Here is a 23,982-nt window from a genome sequence, read left to right as displayed (position 1 = left end):
CCTTAACATATTTCATTTTAAACCACTAAATAATTAAAGCAGTCGTGTAATTAATAATCATAGTGGTTTAATGTTAACTACGTTGATGTAACTGTTTGCCCTCCTATTGCGTTAATTCATTACATGACTGGTTAAATCTTCCGACAGTTTTCCGGATCCTCTCCAGTTCTTCTTTAGGGTAACTGGCATTGTCGGTTTGGATGAATTCCCCTGGAAAGTCTAGACGAATACCGTTTTGGTGGGGAAGAATCGATTTCTTGTTTAGGGACCGTACATATACTGGGGAGTACCCAGGGTAGCTGTGCCGTTCCAGTCAGGTCTATTTCATCTAGTTATGAGTGTCTCTGAAGGATCAATGGGTTCTTTTAACCATCCAGTTGGCAGCTAGGTTGTATGCTGTGGTTAGGTGTTTGTTCAATCCCTGTAATCTGGCTAGGGTGGTCCATATTTTGGAGGTTAAAGTGTCCTTTTTTAGATGATGTTATTGGGTAGGTTAAAGCAGCTGACCCAGCAATCAAGCAGTGCTTGTCGGTGCCTTCGTCTTCAGGATCCCTTTCCTTTCCTTTACTGTGTGGTTCTTCCTGTAGCTGTGAGGATGTACCAGAACCCACTGGATGGGGTCCCACTACATCAATGTGGAGATGGCTGAATCCTTATTTGTGGCAAACAGATTCCCGATACTCGACTCTGTGTGATAGTTTGCAAGGATTTTTTGGCGCTTGATGTACTGTTTTGCCCACTTTTTTAATCTTTGCCCACATTCTGTGCGGTATGATTTTTCTGTTATCAGTTTCGCTGTTGGTCAGCCTGATGGATAAACGAGTTCATGGATCGTTTGAAATGCTTTCTCCAGTAGCAATCTTAGCATGGGTGATCTGGGCTAGTGTCACAGCCAGGACTTGTGCACTGTATTTACACCATTATGTGCGTATGTTTTGGTAGGCATGGTAGTATATTGCATGTCAGTCGCCAGGGGTCCGGTGTGAATACCATGCTTTTGTCTATCGATTTGGATAACAAGCAAGAGCTTTTGAGGGGAAGCAAGCCTGAGCAATATGCCATAAATTAGCCTGTTAGTGGTTGGTTATTGTTAGGTATGGCATGGCTGGGGACCACGTTGTATACCAGATCACTCAAAGGGGTCATTAATGTAATGGTAAGTCATACACGAGTTGCGTGCCCAGAGTACACTGACTTATTTTCAAGATTTTATCTGCGTTTGGTACAGTATGTATATGAAACAGTGGTGTCTTAGACAAAGTGGTCTAGGTGACGCAAATAACCTACAAGCACGTGGTTGAGCGGGTTTTCCTGGGTTTTCTATGACCCTGCCGGCTGAATTCTGGCATGGGCAGGGGAGTACAGGTCACATGAATCGGCTGAGAAGGAACCTTGATTATCCTAAAAATCTGAGTGTATTTCAGAGAGAGAGAGAGAGAGAGAGAGAGAGAGAGAGAGAGAGAGAGAGAGAGAGAGAGAGAGAGAGAGAGAGAGAGAGAGAGAGAATTTTAATTTTTTCTCCCTGTACGTGAAATAACTGTTTATCAATATATATATATATATATATATATACACATATATATATATATATATATATATGTGTGTGTGTGTGTATGTATAAATGTGTGTGCTTACAAACGTACACATACACACACACACATATATATATATACATATATATATATATATATATATATATATATATATATATATATATATATATATATATATATATATATATATATATATATATATATATATATATATATATATATATATATATATATATATATATATATATATATATATATATAGAGAGAGAGAGAGAGAGAGAATTAACTTTTCTTTGGTATCTTCAAAAGAACCAAAATAGGTCTCGGGCACTTTCTTCCACAGCTTGAAAACTTTTTAATTTATGACTAACGGCTTCCCGGGAGAGGCTTTATCTCCTAACTAAACTGGGCGTGATTTACATAGCGAATCGGAGTTAATTCTATACGTGCGGGTAAGAATGCCTCAGCAAAATTACCCTAATAAATCTCACTTTCTTCGAGTGGGAGGGAGGCAGTCAGTTATGAGGGTGATCAAGACTTTTTCATCTTATTTTTATATTCACCTGCTCATCTTTTTCTATCTCTGTCTGCTTGTCCGTCCATATATTTGATTTTTGCATGTAACAACATGTCTATGAGAATTAAACTCCCGGGGCCAGTCTCTCTCACCAACGACTTTTATGTATGGTCCGCTGGTATAGCGGTTAGTGTCGTGGCATGCCACTCAGAAGTCGCGGGTTCGCGTCTTCCCCCGGGCGATGAAAAATCACTGGCTCTGTATCATGATCAGCTACTGTTACAGTGTGGGGTCTGCGGTGGGACGATGAAACCAACATTCTTTGGAAGCTTGAATTTCAAGTCATTGTCCCCTGTGTGCTTGTTCCATGTGAATAGGTTTCATCTACTGAATTAATAATGATAATAATATGTACGCTTGTATGCATGTATATAAAACTGTATGTGTGTATGCCCTTTTGTGTTACCTAACTCAAGTTATTCAGATGTAATCCACTTGTAACTCGTCATGAGGCCACGGTACCCGTGCAATAAAAAATACCAGCAACATATGAGAAAGTCAAGACAGCAAGTTCCAGTTCTAGGGACGTTACGTACCTTCCCAAAGCTAGTACCAATATACCTTCATTTTGTATGATTATATAGAGGCCACTGGTAAAAGAGGCTAGACCCAGAAGTTTAATTTAATAATACTCATATTGTTACATGAAGAAATCAAATATATGGACATATAGACAAACAGACAGAGAGCAAAGCACAATAACACCCATATTTAGTTACGCCAGCTCTGAATAGTACCAATAATTAATCATGAGAAACAATACACCATGACTCTTGCAGTGCACTTTTCACTGATGGTCTTTAGTTTATGCAAAGTTGACAGAACGTAAACTCACACAAGAATAAATATTAAAATCACAAAACATAAAAATGTTAACAAATATTCATGAGTTGGGAAAGATCGACTTCAGAAATAGAAGTATACATTTAAATATGGAGAGCCTTATCAATGACTTTCAAAAGGTGAATTCTAATGCCAGGGTAACCAAAATACATTAACTCCAAAGAAAAAGACGAGGAGGATGAAAAAACGAAAACAAGCTGTTACTTCGTGAAAGAATTCACTCCCTTCACGATTGTCGATCTGATATGGCTCAGACCAAAAATCTGCCGTATAAACAACGAAGAAAAGGGATCTGTGTTTACATAACACCCTCGTGCGTCACTGCCTCATTTGGTGTTTGGAAGCTGTGTTTCCCAATATATTCATATATATGTGCGTATTCTCTCTCTCTCTCTCTCTCTCTCTCTCTCTATATATATATATATATATATATATATATATATATATATATATATATATATATATATATATATATATATATATATATATATATATATCTATATATATATGCATATAGATATATTATATTTATATTTATATACATATATATATATATACTATAGATATATTATATTTGTATTATATATATATATATATACATATATATATATATATATATATATATATATATATATATATATATATATAAATTACAAACACTGATCACTGCATACACGTTCAGAGTGTTTGCATTTATTGGAGACGACAAGTAAATAAGAAGTACAAGGTGGTTCATTAGATTATTTTGCCCATTTCCAATATCATACAAATATTTCCATTGTTTTAGGCTTTCCTTTTCTATGCAGTTATTCAGTTGAGGCTATCATGTAGTCTGTTGACGTCTGAGTCTCTTTCAGATGACATACTTGAAAATCTGAACATTTCATAGGCATCTACTGATTGATAACTTGAAGCACTGACTTGTTTACAGGAGGCTTCCTGGAGTCACCAAAGAACACGTCTCTCGATCAAAATTTTTATTTCATATTTTCATGAATATTTAATGAACTCAAGGTAATAAAGGCATAAAATACATACTCACATTGCAAATCTAAATCTAAAATTATAGGAAATCAATTGTTTTAAGCAATTCGCTATAAATACCCCTGTATCTTTCATGATATATTTCATCTACTGCTACTGATTATATCTTAACTGATTAAAATATCTAATAACCTAAATGACCTAATTGTAATTATCATTACTATTCTTCACGTCTGAGAATGAAAGGAAAGGTTACGCCTGTTAAGGTTTAGCGCATTTTGTAAAAACCTTCCACGAAAAACCAGAGGTACTAAAGTGACAGTAATGGATATGTTATTTTCCTACCTTTCAGAATATTTAACCTTCAACCACATACTCCGAACAACAGCTCTATGTATCATTGTGCCTAGAGGCCAAGTAACCACTCCTGTGTGTAAATATTCAGGCTCCTGCCAGAACCAACCTCAATGGTACCTAAGATGGCACGTGACCCGGGGGGGGCCTGAGTGTGATTGTGAGGGAGCGCGCATTTGTGTGTGTGTGTGTGTGTGTGTGTGTGTGCACAATGCTGGGAAAAAACTAGGTATTTTCTTTGAGGAAAATGTTAAATGACCTCCTCAGACATCTTTTATACAAAGTTCCTACCGAGGGGCGCAAAGGTACACCCTGGTGAAACTTTAGGGACCTTCCAGAGTCAAGTGGGAGGTGAGGCTGGTTGAAGATCGTCCTTTTGGCTTTTGATGTCATTAACAAAGGTTTAGGATAGCCAAATCAAAGGGAAAAGCTTTTAAAGGAATAGAAGAGTTAGGAACTTTTTATTTCTTTACCTTCAACAGTGTACAGTTTTTGTGGCTGGAGTCAACAGCATCAAGTACACAGCAACCAACAATACATCTTTTGATATAAGTAGCAGAGCGTCGACCAAATGTCGGTGGGCTGAATATTACATTCAAGATTAAAGGGACGAGCGCATCTTTTGTCAGTCTCTCTAATTCACTGCCATCAGAAAGTCTTCCTACCGGAAAGGGAAGAATGCCTCGCCCCGACTAAGGTATCCTTTTCATTCTTTCGCGTCGGGGATACCGAGACCCTGTACGTATTCAGCCCTTTAACCTTTAGCATAAGGAAATGAAGAGGAAAGGCTCCGAATACGCACATATGACTTCCAGGCGCTATTATCAAAACAGATTTTTTTAAGTATTTGACCAAACAAAACGAATATCTATATTTACTTGCATAAATGTGGCCCTGATATGACAACTGACAATATCACACTGTAGTTTATACAGCTATTTTGTCAGGTTTTGTATTCGTCTCATGTCTTCTTTTTGTCGGGTTTCAAGAGGCCACGTTTTTTCAGTCAGGTGATAGATGTAAAAGAATAATCTCAAATCTCAGAGAAGACGTCTGGATCATGGCAATAATTCCCTCACAGAGCTTTTGTTTCATTAAGAGCAGGAATCTCAATCGTGTCTCTCACTTAGATGTTACATTCGCTATTGATGATCTCTAAGCATATATGTTGTCTTGTCTTTCTTTATCCTTCTGGAAACCTGATCAATTCATGTTTATTCATCTGACTGCTTCTCATTTTCTTTACCTGCTCAAGCCATCTGACGACGCTGTTAAACCATTTGTTAAGTTCATACAAGCTTACTCATCATACTCTCTGCGCAACTCTTTGTTTTTTATTATTATTGCCAGTTTTGCTTTCCTTATACTAATTATTCACAATTTTTCATTCTATGTAAAATTTTGTAGACTGTCTTTTTTTTTTGTTATTGCTAACTCATACATGCTCTCTATCTCTCTGTCTGTCTATATATATATATGCTACAGAGGCTTGACACACAGTTGTGATGAACTTTGTGTTAGTGTCTGAAATGATTTAAGGTTTTTTTTTTTAGAGGAGGTTCTTTAAGCATGAATGTGGCAGAGATCACTGTCTTTTCCTTTCTAAGGAGCCATCCCTGTTAGGGAACACGGCTCAAAGACTAATATATATATATATATATATATATATATATATATATATATATATATATATATATATATATATATATATATATATATATATATATATATATGTATATATATATATATATATATATATATATATATATATATATATATATATATATATATATATATATATACATATCTCAAATACAAAATAGGTAACTCTAAACTCCCGATTTTTTCATTAAGACATGCTCTATTTTGATAACCTTAGTATCTGGGAAATAATTAAATTTTAAACCCTCCTCTAAAACTCTGGCGCGAACTCTGATTATGAAAAATTGAGTTTCAACAATCCCTTTGTGAACAAATGAAAAAAATACAGAAATGGAGTTCGCTAGGGAAAATGTGTATATAAACATATAGTTTTGACAAAACTGAACTGCATACCCTATACACATACCCACATCCACATATATAGATAGTATAAACACACACACACACACACACACATATATATATATATATATATATATATATATTATATATATATATATATATATATATATGTATGTATGTGTGTGTGATATACATATACACAAACATTATATATATATATATATATAGCCTATATATATATATATATATATATATATATATATATATATATATATATATATATATATATATATATATACATACACACACACACATATATATATATATATATATATATATGACCCTTGAACATCATTGAGGCGGCTAGCAACCTCATTTCATAAATACTTAATGAAAACTGAGAAGGTAACACTTAGTGGCATTCCCTTTTGGTCGAGGTGAATGGCGCAGTGATTATAAGTGTCTTCGTCATGCTGCTTATGTGCCTTCTGCGTAATTGTATGAAGCAGCTAATGTCGTGGACATTTACTGCACATGGTGTCATCCACGATACAGGAGTATGGATAGGGCAGTGATCATTTTCTTTTTTAGGAAGGCACAGTTGTTCTTGGAAACAGCTTAATGTTGAGAGAGAAGCATGCCCCGGAACTGTCGGTGCCCTTCAGAGAAAGGAAGGCAATAGCCTAAGCCACGTTTATCAACTAACCACTGAGTTAAGGATGAAACCTTATGCAGAAAACTACCACAACATCAGGCGACTCCACATACCTGCAGAGAAGACTCATCAGAAGCGTGCTGACCTTTCAACACACACCGTGCCATTCACCTCTGTCTTGTACATATTTTTAATGTTGAGGCCCTTCCAATGTACTTTCTAACATCGCAGCGAGTAGGTTCACCTTTAAATGGCATGCTTACAATCAGAAATGGCTTTAAATTGCTAAAAACCACATATTTCATAAGTGCTCTACAAAATCAAAGGAGCGTATCATTTTTTTGAGTTCTCAATACATCAGGAAACGAAAAACATGAATAATTCTTCATAAGGTTTTGGTCTAGAGGTCATTCTTTGTTTGTTAACTAGATCAGATTTTAATAATTCATGATGAATTCTGATAAACGAGCCGTGCGTTGAATATGCTTATTGTTCTCTTTGTAAATAGTATATGTCATAATTTATCAACCACAATGCTAGATTTCCCACTTTACAGATATTATAATAAAAGTTTCTGAAAGGGAATATGGTGAATGCCTATTGTACTTGATTGCAATTATTCATTCTGAATACAGAGGTATTAATAATAAAAAAGTGAGGAACATAACGAGCTGGGTTTTTTGTAGTAAACCGGATTACTCATTAATGACTGGAGTGTACAAATTATTCAGGTCTGCACAGATGCTGTCATTCAATCCTGATATTTTTTATTTGCCGTTAGCCATCGTTAATAAATGGAATTCGAGATTAAAATATGCAAACAAAATCAAGCCAAAACAAAAGTTATCAAGGTACAGTGTAAATATCCCATTGTTTTCACCTTCATTTTGAAAAAAACAGTTTCATGGCAAATTTTCCCATACCGAATGAAAAGGATCAATAAACTCATTCTTTTTGATCCAATACTGCCATGAAATAATACATATATTAGGATACAATTCTCTGTTACGGGAGTAAACGATTTACAGGTATTTTCTCGTTTCATGAGTTGTTGATATAACCTTACGAAAAATGACATCAATGTGGGATAATCTGCTATGCCTTGAGTGTTTGGAAGCCATTTTATAATCAATGAAAGACGCTGAAAGGAAAACAAGAACAAAATTATAACGTTTTGCATCATCACATTCCTGGAAACAAAACGAAAAAGAATCGGACTTCAATGCAAGATCGCAGGTCCTGACAAAAGCTTATTAGGCCCTGTATCTAACCTGCCATCTCCTGCAGCACCAGAACACATCTACTAAGAGCGCCCAAACTCTTTCCTCTAGTCTTCAGAAAACTTTCATAAGCGGAAGTTTGAAGGGTGATGCGTCACGGGGTTATTAGCGGAAAAAGATAACTGCCAACGCCAAACAACATTTGATTTATCAACAGTGCAATTTGCAGCACCTCTCCAGGGCCTGAACAACCTGGTCTTTTGAGGATGCTCTTCCTCACACCACGCTTTATTTATGCACATGTCTAAATGTTCCTAGCATAAGCTGCATTACAATCAAAATTCCAGGAAGACAGCATTATCATAAAATAAAAATGTAAATATTCGGTATTTAAAACCATTTTCAACTTTTTCAATGTAAATATTCGGTATTTAAAACCATTTTCAACTTGGAAAAGAAAGTCTATATATATATATATATAATATATATATATATATATATATATATATATATATATATATATATATATATATATATATATATATATATTACCCTATATATTAATTTTTACCCTCTTAATTTTTATTTTTTTTATGCCCTGTTAATTTTTACCCATTGTTTTTTTTACCTCCTATTATTTTTACCCCGTTACTTTTACCGCTGTTAATTTTTATCCCCTGTTCATTTTAACCCCCTGCTATTTTTACCCCCTGTTAATTTTTACCCCCTGTTATTTTTTTACCTCCTGTTATTCTTACAACCTGTAATTTTTGCCCCCTGTTAATTTTTACTCCTGTTATTTTTACCCCCTGTTAATTTTTACCACCTGCTATTTTTACCCCATTATTTTGACCACCTTATTTTTTTAAGCCTGTTAAGTTTTACTTACTGTTATTTTTACCCCTGTTATTTTTCACCCAGTGTTAATTTTTACTCTGTTGTTTTTATTCCCTGTTATTTTTATCCCCACTTTTATTTTTACCCCACCCCCCGTTAATTTTTACCCCTGTTATTTTTTATCCTCGGTTATTTTTACCACGTTAAGTTTTACCTCCTGTTCATTTCTAACATCATGTTATTTTTTACCCCATTATTTTTACCCCTGTTAATTTTTATGCCCGTGTTATTTTTTACCCCTTGTTAATTTTTATACCACCATTTTTACTCCCCTGTTGATTTTTACTCACTGTTATTTTTACCTCTTGTTATTTTTTTAACCCCAGTTAATTTTAACCCCCTATTATTTTTACCCGTGTTATTTTTACCACCCATTATTTTTTACCGTCTGTTATTTTTATCCCTGTTAATTCTTACCCGCTATTTTTTATTCCATTAATTTTTACCCACTGCTATTCTTACCCCGTTATTTTTACCCTGTTATTTTTACTCAAGTTATTTTTACCCCCTGTTAATTTTACCAACCGTTATTTTTACTGACTTATTTTTTACCCCACATTAATTTTTACCTCTATTATTTTAACACCCTGTTGATTTTTACCAACTGTCAATTTTTACTGCCAGTTATTTTTTACACCCTGTTATTTTGTAACTGCTGTTAATTTTTGCTGTTAATTTTTACCTGCTGTCAATTTTTGCTATCAGTTATTTTTATACTGTTATTTTTTACCCGCTGTTAATTTTTACCTCCTGTTATTTTTACCCGCGTTAATTTTTACACCATGTTGTTTTTACCCCTTTATTTTTTACCCCCTGTGAATTTTTACCCCGTATTATTTTTACCCTGTGTTAAACTTTACCGTTTTATTTTTACTCCCTATTAATTTTTACCCCATGTTAATTTTTACCCCTGATAATTTATACCCCCTGCTATTTTTGACCGCCCAGTTATTTTCACCCATGTTAATTTTTACACCATATTTTTTTTACCCCCTACTACTTTTACCCATATAATTTTTTACATACTGTTATTTTTACCCCGTTATTTTGTACACCCTGTTAATTTTTACCCAGTATTATTTTTACCCCTTGTTATTTCTACACCCTTTTAGTTTTACCCATGTTATTTTTACCACTTGTTAATTTTTACCCCACTGTTAATTTTTACCATCTATTATTTTTACCCCTTGTTATTTTTCCCCTGTTATTTTTTACCCTCTGTTATTTTTATCCCTTGTTATTTTTTACCCCCAGTTAATTTTTACCCCGTTTTTTTTACACCCATTTTATTTCTACCCCGGTATTTTTACCCATGGTTTTTTTTACTCCCTGTTATTTTTATCCCTTGTTAATTTTACCCCGTTATTTTTACCGCCTGTTATTTTTACCCCGTGTTATTTTTACCCCTATTAATTTTAACCCACTGTTATTTTTACCACCTACTTTTTTGCCCTGTTATTTTTACCCCTGTTATTTTTTACCCCTTGTTATTTTACCCCTTGTTATTTTACCCCTTGTTATTCTTACCCCTTGCTAATTTTAACCCTCTGTTATTTTTTACCCCGCTGTTTTTTACACCAATAATTTTTATCCTCTGTTATTTCTACCTCTATTAATTTTAACCCACTGTTATTTTTACCCCCTATTGTTTTTTACCCTGTTATTTTTCACCTGGTGTTATTTTTACTCCGTTATTTTTACCCACTGTTATTTTTACCCCTGTTAATTTTTAGCCCCCGTTATTTTTAACCAGTTAGTTTTACCCCTGTTATTTTTAGCCAGTTATTTTAAATGCCCTCTGTTAAATTCTACCCACTGTTGTTTTTCACCCCATTATTTTTCCCCGTTAATTTTTACCCACTGTTATTTTTACCGATTGTTATTTTTATCCCCTGTTAATTTTTCACCTGTTATTTTTTACACAGTTATTTTTACCCCCTGTTAATTTTTACCACCTGTTATTTTTACCCCATCAATTTTTACTGTTATTTTTTACCCCATGTTATTTTACATATGCTATTTTTTACCCCATTATTTTTGTCCCTTGTTATTTTCTACCCCATGTTAATTTTCGACCCCTGTTATTTTTACCCACTGTTATTTTTTACCCCCTGTTACTTTTACCATGTTAATTTCTATCCTCTGTTATTTTTACCCTTCTTATATTTACCTCTTGTTAATTTTTCCCCGTTAATTTTTACCCACTGTCAATTTTTACTCCCAGTAATTTTTTACATCCTGTTATTTTCCTGTTATTTTTTACCTGCTGTTATTTTTACCACCTGTTATATTTACCTCTGTTATTTTTACCCCTGTTAATTTCACCCCCTGTTATTTTTACCCTCTGTTATTTTTATCCCCTGCTATTTTCTACTTCCTGTTAATTTTTACCCCGTTATTTTTTATCCCCTGTTAATATTTATCCCATTATTTTTACCCCCGTTACTTTTTACCCATGTTTATTTTTACCCTTTGTTAATTTTTAACCCTGTTATTTTTACCATGTTAATTTTTACCCCATATTATTTTTACCCCCTGTTAATTTTTACCCCAAATTATTTTTACTAATTGTTATTTTTTCCCCTGTTATTTTTTAAACCCTGTTATTTCTACCCTCTGTTATTTTTACCCCTGTTATTTTTTTACACCCATGTTATTTCTACCCCGGTATTTTTATCCCGTTATTTTTACCCCTTGTTAATTTTACCACCTGTTATTTTTCACCCCGTTATTTTTACCCCAATAATTTTTACACCCTATTGATTTTAACCCACTGTTATTTTTACCCCCTATTATTTTATACCCTGTTAATTTTTACCCTGTTATTTTTACCCCCTTTTATTTTTTTTCACCCCTTGTTATTTTTACCCCTAGTTAATTTTACCCATTGTTATTTTTCACCCCGTTATTTTCCCCATTAATTTTTGCCCCTGTTATTTTTACCAACTGTTATTTTTATCCCTTGTTAATTTTTCCCCTATTTATTTTTATGCACTATTATTTTTACCCTGTTAATCTTTATCCCTGTTATTTTTACCCCATCAATTTTACCCCTATTACCCGGTTATTTTTACCCCTCTTTAATTTTTCCCATGTTAATTTTCACCCCTTGTTATTTTTACTATGTTAATTTTTACCCCTGTCATTTTTACTCCCTGTTACTTTTTACCACCTGTTTTTTTTACTCCTTATTAATTTTTACCCCTGTCATTTTTACTCCCTGTTACTTTTTACCCCCTGTTAGTTTTTACCGCTTGTTAAGTTTTACCCCCTGTTATTTATACCCATGTTAATTTTTACCCCATGTTATTTTTACCCCCTGATAATTTTTACCTCCAATTATTTTTACCCCTTGTTATTTTTTACTCCCAGTTATTTTTACCCCTTGTTATTTTTATCCCTTGTTAATTTTTACCCCGTTATTTTTTAAACCCATGTTCTTTCTACCCCGTTATTTTTACCACCTGTATTTTTACCCTTTTACTTTTACCCCTGTTATTTTTTTACCCCGTTATTTTTACCCTGTTATTTTTCCTAATCATTTTTACCTTGTTATTTTTACCCCCTATTGATTTTAACCCACTGTTATTTTTACACGCTTCTTTTTTTACCCTGTTAATTTTTACCCGTTATTTTTTACCCCTTGTTATTTTACCCTGTTAATTTTACCCCTTGCTAATTTTACATCCGGTTATTTTTACTTCGTTATTTTTACCCCCTGTTATTTTTACCCCGATAATTTTTATCCACTTTTATTTTTTCCCTTATTAATTTTAACCCACTGTTATTTTTACCCCATATTATTTTTTACCTTGTTATTTTTTACCCGCTGTTAATTTTTACCCCCTTATTTTTACTCCATTATTTTTACCCCCTGTTAATTTTACACCCTGTCAATTTTTATCGTTATTTTTTATCCTTTTATTTTTACCTCCGTTATTTTTAACCAGTTACTTTTACCCCATGTTATTTTTAGCCAGCTATTTTAAAGGCCTTCTGTTAATTTCTTACCACTGTTATTTTTCACCCAGTTATTTTTCCCCATTAATTTTTACCCCCTGTTATTTTTACCGATTGTTATTTTTATCCCCTGTTATTTTTACCCACCGTTATTTTTACCCACCGTTATTTTTACCCCATCAATTTTTATCCCGTTATTTTTTACCCTATTAATTTTACCCCATTATTTTACATACGATATTTTTTACCCCGTTATTTTTACCCCTTTTTATTTTTTACTCCATGTTAATTTTCTCCCCTGTTATTTTTTACCCACTGTTAATTTTCACCCTGTTATTTTTACCATGTTAATTTTTACCCTCTGTTATTTTTTTTACCTGTTATATCTACCTCCTGTTAATTTTTACCCCGTTAATTTTGACCCACTGTCAGTTTTTACTCCCAGTAATTTTTTACATCCTGTTATTTTCCTGTTATTTTTTACTTGCTGTTATTTTTACCCCTTGTTAATATTTACCTCTGTTATTTTTACCCCTGTTAATTTTCACCCCGTTATTTTTACCCTGTTATTTTTAACCTCTGTTATTTTTTTACCCCCTGCTATTTTTTACTTCCTGTTAATTTTTACCCCGTTATCCCCTGTTAATATTTACCCCATTATTTTTACCCCCGTTAATTTTTACCCATGTTAATTTTTACCCCGTTATTTTTACTCCCTATTAATTTTTACCCCGTTATTTTTTACCCTTTGTTAATTTTTATCCCCTGTTATTTTTACCATGTTAATTTTAACCCCTGTTATTTTTCACCCCAATTATTTTTACCCCTTGTTATTTTTTCCCCTGTTATTTTTTACACACTTTCATTTCTACCCTCTGTTATTTTTACCCCTGTTAAGTTTTACCCCCCGTTATTTTTAACCAGTTACTTTTACCCCGTTATTTTTTCCCCATTAATTCTTACCCCCTGTTATTTTTACCGATTGTTATTTTTATCCCCTGCTAATTTTTCCCCTATGTTATTTTTTACCCACTGTTATTTTTACCGCCGTTAATTTTTACCCCTGTTATTTTTTACCCCATTAATTTTTACCCGTTATTTTTACATCTGTTAATTTTTACAACGTTATTTCTTCCCCGTTATCTTTACCCCTTGTTATTTTTTACCCCGTGTTAATTTTTACCCAGTTATTTTTACCCACTGCCGTAAAGTCGTTAGCTTTTCTTTTATAAGCAGGTTTTCTTTTTTTTTTGTGAAGCTACTACTAGCGCCTTTTTGTCTGGTAGGGGCAAGTAAAAATAGAACTACAGACCTTGTTCATGCGAACCCAGTGCCCCATCTCTAAACTATAAACATTGTATGTATGTTTGCGCGCGCGTGTGTGTGTGTGTGTTGTTTAAGGATATCCACACACAACACGATTCCCTGTCAGAACAGCATGAGCAAGCTATATAATTATCCAGATGATATATTACATGACCAAGCTGCCTGAAGGTGCATATGTCATCAGATGTGACCCGAGTATAAATGAACAAGCGTAACCTAATTAACTTATATTTAATGTAAGTATAATGGAGATGCTCTACGTGGTGCAATAAGGCCTTTGGTTCTGCATAGCAGAACTCCAACTTCTTTTGTTTATCTGACAGAATGGGAACTGATGGCATTATATGATTAATCATCTGGTACTAATCTTCTTTTAAATGATTTTCAAAATTAAGGACTTTTTTACATAACGTCTCCAAGGACACTAAATATTCACGCCACATCAAGTGAGTGATATCAGAGAAAGGTCAGTTTTTCACTACAAGTTTTATTCCCAGTGGATGCGCGTTTATCAGGAAAATCCAGTCTTGACTTGCCGACCAAACTCTCAACTCTCATGGAAGAAATCGCAATGAAGTACCCGGGGGCATATTTAGCTTGTATTCTAAAATCTCTCGCTTATGCTTCGTAACACTGCTATTTAGAATTTTCGAATCTCTTCAGTAATACCTGGAGGCTTATAGTGGTTTGTTTTCATCTCGCGCTATTCAACATTACTTAATACAGCATAATCTAATATAATATTTTCAGATGAAAATAAGAGATTGCAAACCAGGATGACTTATCAAAAATTGACAAATAGACGTCACACGTAAGTATTTTTCATCACGACACAAAATTGTTGGATCTTTATGTTACATGTTTTTCGACAATTTTTGTGATACAAGTTTTGGCTTGTAATCCATGCATCACACGGGCATATAGGGTATAAGTAATCGACTCTAAAGGTAATTTTTCTCTATAAAACTTTATTCAGATGGGATTATTCCGAGGAAACTCGTGGTCTCACTCAGCAAGTGCCACCCTATAATCAACTCCTCTGATTGGTCACAGGGTTCTAATTACTGGGGTTTAATTAATTCCTTCCGCAGGAACACGAGCTCCTTTGCTATATTTCTGCAGCCGTCCTCTCTGACTTCGCAGAAACTTTCAACTGTTTCTCTTTGATCTAGCAGTGTATAAATGGTGAATCCCAATTACTTCTTTCTTATATTCTTTACTCCTGAATTTCATTTTCCGCTGTGCCCTTGGGCTTGCAGCATTCTGCTTTTCCAAATAGAGTTGTAGCTTGACCTATAATAAGAATGATAAAACCTTCCATATTTTGATAATTGCGTCGCACAAAATAAAACGCCAAGTAACTTGATGCAGTCTAATTGCGTCAATATAACGGAACGGTCATCTTCAAAGGACGTTAGCAACGTTAGTAAATCAAACGTTTTATTGCATTGCAATCTGACCCGCAAATTGCCAAAAATATCCAATCATTATAATACAGCCTCATTTGTATTAATTACGAATCTAAATTTATCAGCAATGTAAAATTCAGATAAGAAATACAAAATGTTCCCCATATAGTTGGCCTTTCATTCCTTCCTTTGAAAAATTACTTTGTGAATACGTTTTCAACACAACAGTACCCGAAAATAATAAGGAATAAAAAACATTCATGATGTCATTCTATCAAAAACAGTAAAACAACAGGACACAATCATTAGAGACAATGCTATTTCTAATCTCAGACACATTCACCATTTAATATTCTCACGCGCACAAACACATACACAGCTTATGTTTTTACCAAAGTGCTTAGTTAACTGGCTTGAGAGGTCGGAACATGACTTGGAAGCTTGGGTAGAAAATGTCTGGGTAAAAAAAAAAACTGAAACGGAAGGTAGTGTTAATTAAAAGTATCACGAACTGGTTGCTCTACCTACAGTAGTATCAATGTTTAAAAATAATTACGAATTGCAGCTTTGTTATTCAGCGTTAAAGATATCGTTCCAGAATGAATTTTATATTTTTGTTTGCCTGTATTCGCTTATCACTGATGCCTTCCTACGTAATTCATAAATTCGAGCATACAATCTAACTTGGGCTTCCACAAACAATATTCTTCTCTTCCGAATCTGTAACATACACATTGCTATCTTCCTTCTTGCATTTACTCCCAAATAACCATTCAAATCAACTGCCCCTTCTTTCACTAGCTACTTACCCTTACAACCTATTCTTGCTCATATTTGCTTTCAAATCTTCTATCCTACACTTTCAAATGATTCTACCCGTCTATACAGTTCCTCTATAATTTCCCAAGCCACCATTGGCAACACCACCTACCTTTCACAATCCCTTTTCTTTGTCCAACAACTCTGTACCATACACTTTCTGTCCTTTTACACACCAATCACCATTACATTAAATCATCTTCGACTCATACATCCTCATCATCCCCAACATTGCACCTCTATGTTGTCAAAATATTACTCGCAGTCTGTGCATGCAATATAAATTTTTTCACACAAGTGTTTCAAAACGAATACTTTATCCACACACCGTCTTCATTATTCAGACACATAATGGCCTTCTCCTTATCAATCCTCCTGTCAGTTCTATCTCACTTTCCAGCCAAAATCCTACCATTCACCTTCTGTGGTACACCTTACACACACTGCACCGTACACCTCCACCTTTTACGCACTCTTACGCATCTTGGATATATACAGTATATTGTACATATACATGTACATACATACATACGGACTAAGTGTGTGGCAGAACACTTGGCTATCGTTCGTAATGTATATAGGTCAATCCTAAACTACAATGCACCAGTCGGCCCAGTTATAAATAAAAGATTTAGAGCCTCTGCTTTACAGCTGGAGCTCTATCGTACCTAGAATAAACCTCGTAAAGCAGGCAATAAGCGTGTGATTACACATACATACATACATACGTACACACACACACACACACACACACATATATATATATATATATATATATATATATATATATATATATATATATATATATATATATATATATATATATATATATATATACGCACACATTGTGTATGTGTGGGGCAGGTGGGTAGAAAGGGCCTTTCTTTCCAGTCTGAAGTGCTACTTTTTGTGTCCCGATATTTCTCTGGACTCGAAATATCTATTTCCGAAATCTGCAGAATGAGCTCTCGAGAAAATTTTAAATAGACCACTGTTCCATCGATGTCCGGTCATAGATATCCTTTTCTTTTCCTTCTGTGATCAACGAAGGCGTTGTAGGAACAAAACAAAAAGAAAGGCTCATCTCGCTGATGGTAGGTCTTCCCTCTCTCTTTTCCTCTCTTCTATCTACCTTTCTGTCTATCAGGCGACAAAACCACAGTATCAGTCCAGAAACGTAAAAATAAAACGATGGGTTCCTACCTTGATTTTTTCTTAATGTGGTTTTATCCTGAATAATGGTGTCCTAATATTCAGAATTATTCATTACGGTCTTAGGTGAATTAATCGTTCTGTAATAATTTTTTTGATAGAGGTAGAAATAATAACAACGATGACTGACGCTAACAAAATCGTCATCGTCAAATGGATAAGAAGTCGACACAACAAAACTAACACACACAAAAAAAGGAAAAACTTTTGAGGGTATCGAAGGGAATGGAAGATATTAACCTAATTTTTTTTAAACTGCAAACAGAATTCCCTCCATCTTATTACGAATTAATCAGCCAACTGATCCTGCTTATTATTATTATAACAACGAAACGCTTCATTTGGGCTAATTATTGATTACTGGATAAAAGATTCACTTTAACCTGCCATCTAATCAGAGGAGTGAACTCGATTTCAGGATGGATTAATTCTCAGGTCGTTTTCCTCACTGAGCTAATACATGTCTTGTTCTTATACACTGAAAAAATAAAGGTCTTTCCTCTGAAACAGAATTTCTCGTGTACATAAGTTGAATGCATTACCATTAAGCCGAAATACATAAAAAAAAAGCTAAAATGAAAAGATAACAAACATTCTGTTAAGGGTTTTCCCTGAACGTCTCTCCGTGTCCTCTACGCCAAAGAGGATCTCCCCCTGTTCTAGTGAATCCTGCGCCCGACGTTCTTCTTGTCCTTTGCTGAAAGCGTCTAATATTTTCCCCTGTCATCGCTCTTTCCTGGACGACGTAAATCCCCCGGCGACCTTTTTTCCCTCCCTTTCCAAAGACACTCGTCGTATTCTACTTACGATTACTTTGGCTCCCCTGCGGATGACAAGGAGGAGGCAAATAAAATATTAAAGACAGGCGTCTGCGGTCGTTTAGATGACAAAGAGAGAGAGAGAGAGAGAGAGAGAGAGAGAGAGAGAGAGAGAGTCTGTGAGTTTTATGTCTATGATTGTGGATGTTTTGTGTTATATGCGTCTTTCAGCTTTGTCAATGGACGTAGGTATGAGCACCTCCGACCGTGTTTGTATGGCCACGTTTATTCCACGCCTCTGAGTATCGTCTCTTGAAGAACATTTATAAACATAAAGTCCTTCAAGAAAAAGCATATTTAAATTACAATGGAAAAGCATGCAGTTATCCTAAGCCTAATGCTACAGACGCCTCTCCTATTACCACTTCTTTAGTTGACTTGATTTATGAATGTTTGGAGACCTGGTTATCTTCCTCTCTGAGAAGAATAACGTAAACGGCAAAGTCTGAAGGTCTTCGCAGTGGGTATGGAACAGCTACAATGTTCCATTCTGTTATTATAAACTAGAATACCTGTTCTGCAGTTAGCTTGTATACCTCTTCCGGAGTTGAATAGTGTGCCTGTCCCGTCAAAAAGGAATGTAACACCTAGGTAATTTTGCCATTGTAACGTACTAATCGAGCACATTCAATGTTCCCTAGCACTGAATGTTAATTGAAGGTGAAGTTCATAGGCTATAGAACATGTTTTACGGATAGGAAAAATAAAATTCATTTAATTGCATTTTTAGATTCTTCTATGACCATTCTTTAATGGAGGATGAAAATAAAAGCAAAAATGAATGGAGGAAGGCGGCTAGCTAAGTGGTGGAGACGGGAAGTTAAATAAAGGATGAAAAGGTCAACTTTGGCATTGGTTTGATCCATAAAGTCAAGACAGACGAACACTTAAAATACCTAGTGCAAGAGAAGGGCTAAAGTCATTCATAAAAGCGTTTTCCCGCGCAATAATAGTACTGATACATCCTAAGCAAGTATTGCACAATGAGAAAAGAAAACGTCAAGGAAAACTCTTTTAGAACACAAGCACATCATAGTCAATTTGTAGAAGCCAAAGGCTTCAGAGTAATCTTAATTACCGGTAGTTTATGTATCCCAAATTACCCTGAGGATTCCACAGTTTCATGTTTTATGAAGACAAATTGAAAGGCAGTGACATCCCAAGAAAGAAAAACTTTATAATTCTTTTGACCGTGGATACATGATACATAACGTGGACAGTGTACATTTATCTAACTGAGAGAGAAAGCCGTTTTTAAGAGAACCTAATACACACGATTATGACAAAATCCTAAAGTGCCAATACTTAAGTTTATGTTAAATTTATTCTCATTCGTTCGCAGGGTCAAAATACCGAAAATCCGAAGAGTTAATGAGTGAAAAAGTTCTCTTTAGTGTCTAACTAGGAAGGAAATAAAATAATAATAACATCACTGAAAAAAGGTGGAATTTTGGGTCACTGTATAAAATACAATAAACAATATAACTAATTGCACAATTATTAATAAACTAATATTGGAATCAAATACATTAAACTCGACGACCACTGTTGTGTTGAAGACAGCCAGAATGATTTAACTGGTCAATTAAATCTTGGCATCAACAAATTAATTATAAAAATGAAAAACCTAGACTTCCTTTCGAATCCAACTCTATGCTCAATTCTCATCACAGGAATATAAAGAACAGGATTAAAATTATATATATTTAAATAATGTTTATGAAACCATGACTTAAATGAAAACAATTTCGGACTGTTATATAGCACTGTTTTCCAGCGTAGTTTACAAACACTGTAAACTCATGAGATGAGATGAAGTACTATATATATATATATATATATATATATATATACACGAAACTTAATCCATAATATAAGTATACAAGAGTAAAGTAATCAAATTAAGTAGCAATTTCCTTCATCTTTCATGTCTTCGTCTACTTTGATAATGGTTCATCGGGGTTATTCCAGTACTTTAATATTCCATTCTGAGATCTGAACATATAGAATAAAAAACCTCTAGAACGCTCTTCCATGGACGCAAAGTGAATTTTGAAACAAATATATCGCAAATTGGTATTTGGGGGAAGCTTCCAATGGCTACGTGCATAAAAGTCGAACGCAATAGTAGTAAGGATATGCGACGTCATTGCCTGGAAACTGGAAAAGCCTCCACGGAACGGACAAGAAATTTTTCATCCACCCGACGGCTGGGATACTTCAGAAATTAATCCAATATGCCGTGAGTATCAGGCAGCGTTGTCTTCCGTACTTGTACGAACCAAGACGCTTCTATATAGAAAATTGTTTCGCAGGTCTAAAAATGAATTACTCTATGGCTGGTTTTCAGTTGCACTTCAGCGTAAATATTGAGATATCACTGGTTTATATGTATATATATTAACAAAGATCCATGTATGTAAAATATTTACCTTGAAAGAATAAGAAAGGCCATATCAACCTTTCAAAATATTCCTGGGCATATATAGGGAGAGAGAGAGAGAGAGAGAGAGAGAGAGAGAGAGAGAGAGAGAGAGAGAGAGAGAGAGAGAGAGAGAGAGAACAAGGAATTTCTTTGCCCTATAGACCCCGAGAACTGTAATGATCTCTGACAATAGAAAAGTCAATACAAGTGACGTCAACTTCCAAATTAAGATGGAGCCCAAAAGGTCAGCCACCTAGCCTTGATCTGGTTAGCAGCCTCGATCACTAGCTAGCTGAATGCAGCCGGCAGGAGACGAGATCCTCAAGAACGTCGAAGAATATATAAATAGGCAATGGAAGCCACAACAAGTTTTGCGGTTTTGAAAAAATATTCCTGACAGAGTAAGAGTTAATCCCGGTGACCTGGGTGTTTTCTATTAATTTAAAGATAGTTACTTTTATCATGTGATGTGTAATTTATATATCTTTTTTTTTTACATTCGATATTTGGTTTCATATATTTATTTCTTGCACCTGATACTTGATAATAAACACTGGATCCTGCAAAGTTATAGTACATCAAGCTTATATTCGCAGAAACACAGCTTTTATTAAAGAACTGAATATTCCAGAAAGGTTCACCAAAATATAATTTTCTCAGTGGATACAGTGAGCTTTTATCGAAATTTTCAGAAAGAAAGTTTAAAGTCGCGACTCGTTACAGTTTACTAAACAATTTACTTGAAAATTTAAGCCGCATATTCCTCGAACTAAGAAATGTACGAAGCATATTAGCCCAGTGCCAATCGCAATAGTATGCAACGAAAGTGAATGCACTGACAGAATGGCTGCAAAAACAATAATTCTACAATAAAACTTTGCTAGTATTATATCTGAAGACTTTGGAAATGAAACAAGGTTTATTAATCCTCAGTCAACGTCTGAGAAAATATGCTTTACTATAATCCAAATCTTGTCAACAAGTTGAAAAGTCCGGAGGAATCAGAAACCAATTACGTCATAAACTAATTATCTCTATTTCCCGCTATTAGTTCCCAATCTCATCCGACGACTTTAAAGAGACACTGGTGAAACTCCCCAAAAAGGATTCAACTCGAGATGCTAAGATGATTTGGAACTTCGATAGCTGAAAGCCATTTCAACGAGAAACCTTTAACCATTATCAGTGTATTATTATGGAAAGGGCAAAATAACGTAGAGAGAGAGAGAGAGAGAGAGAGAGAGAGAGAGAGAGAGAGAGAGAGAGAGAGAGAATGAATGGGTTAACAGATGGTATTATTTTTAAAATAATCGTAGAAATCACACAACTTTATTCCTGATGATGTGACACGAACCATCTGCATAAGCAATTAAAGACATCAAAGAATACCCGACATCAACCCCTGTGACGAACGAAAAACGTTTGGCCGACGGACCAATCAGAATCGTCATTTATGAAAAGTGATTTTAGTACCTGAGAAGAAGACACGAAAGATTAGCCACATTTTCTTTTGTTCCTACAGATGACGCTTAAAACCTAAATCCCACCAACAACGTCCCACATCTGACAGTGCTTGAACCTTACCTCTGTTTGGCAGAGTGCTTTTCTGCCATTAGGGCGTCTCTCTACCGCCGGGGAGCGCCTTTGAGCAGTTAGGCAGGGAGGAGGGGGTTGGCTCGAACACTCTGACTTATTGGATCTGGCTGGCGAAGCCTCGTAGTCACCAGCCCTTGACGACCCTAAACACTCCGTGACTTTCTTCGGCGACTCCGCCTCCTTCCAGGGAGAAATGGGAGAAACCCCAAAATGAATTAGTCATGTTTTTTTGTTTCTGAAAGAAATGACTGATGTAAAGGCGTACGGGGTCTAAAAAGGGATGTATGAGAAATTGGATGAATTTGTTGTAACAGTACTGACAACAGCGCACCAGAAAATAAACTATATATATATATATATATATATATATATATATATATATATATATATATATATATATATATATATATATATATATATATATATATATATATATATATATATATATCACACAAATCTGGCAGATTCGATGCACACATACAAATTGTAGTCAAGGGCAGGAATACTCTGAGATTCACACTTCCTTTATTGTTTCATACGTTTCGTGATTCATAATCACATCATCAGGAATTCTATGGAAAATTAAATAAATTAATAAAAGTACTGAACATTAAAACTGAATTACGTTAAAACATTAGTCACTAAAAATCTATAAAGGCTGTTAAAAATTACATACACAAGAGCACACTTAAATACATACACACAAAGCTTAAAATCACATTACACACGGACACATATGGTTGCACAAGAGCACATTAAAAATAGCAAAATCACAAAACCCAAAGTCAAAATAAAAAAGAATAAAAAATTGTCTAATTTTAAGAAAATTCTTTTTCTCTTCCAATAACAGAGAAACAAACAAAGACAGTAATATACTTATAAAAAAAAAAAAAAAAGACGCTTACCTTACAATGGAAACGATAGAACCACACTAACAGTAAAAGAAAAATATATACAGAAAAAACAAAACAAAAAGATCAGAGGTACAAATAGTAATGAACAAAAAGATCAGAGGTACAAATAGTAATGACCTATGGCAAAAACAATGGAATTGAGGTAGTTTGCGTGTTTAATGCGGGTTCCTCTGATCTTTTTGTTTTGTTTTTTCTGTATATATTTTTCTTTTACTGTTAGTGTGGTTCTATCGTTTGCATTGTAAGGTGAGCGTCTTCTGCTTTTTTTTTTTTTTATAAGTATATTACTGTCTTTGTTTGTTTCTCTGTTATTGGAAAGAGAAAAAAAGAATTTTCTTAAAATTAGACAATTTTTTATTCTTTTTTTATTTTGAGGGTTTTGTGATTTTGCTATTTTTAATGTGCTCTTGTGTAAC

General features: G+C 34.4%; 1 protein-coding gene across 1 annotated transcript in view; it reads right to left on the bottom strand.

Moving 5' to 3' along the window:
* LOC136838665 (glycine receptor subunit alpha-4-like) overlaps positions 1–23,982 on the bottom strand; it is an 825,852-nt gene that overhangs the window by 51,519 nt on the left and 750,351 nt on the right. Inside the window, exons 16-17 of the mRNA XM_067104011.1 lie at positions 22,918–22,922; positions 22,641–22,829 (exon numbers count right to left, since the gene is read on the bottom strand). Coding sequence (XP_066960112.1) covers positions 22,641–22,829; positions 22,918–22,922 — 194 coding nt within the window. The remainder of the gene's footprint in view (positions 1–22,640; positions 22,830–22,917; positions 22,923–23,982) is intronic.

This window comes from Macrobrachium rosenbergii, chromosome 5 (assembly GCF_040412425.1).
Source record: "Macrobrachium rosenbergii isolate ZJJX-2024 chromosome 5, ASM4041242v1, whole genome shotgun sequence".
Lineage (NCBI taxonomy): Eukaryota > Metazoa > Arthropoda > Malacostraca > Decapoda > Palaemonidae > Macrobrachium > Macrobrachium rosenbergii.
This window is presented reverse-complemented; position numbering and strand designations above follow the sequence as displayed.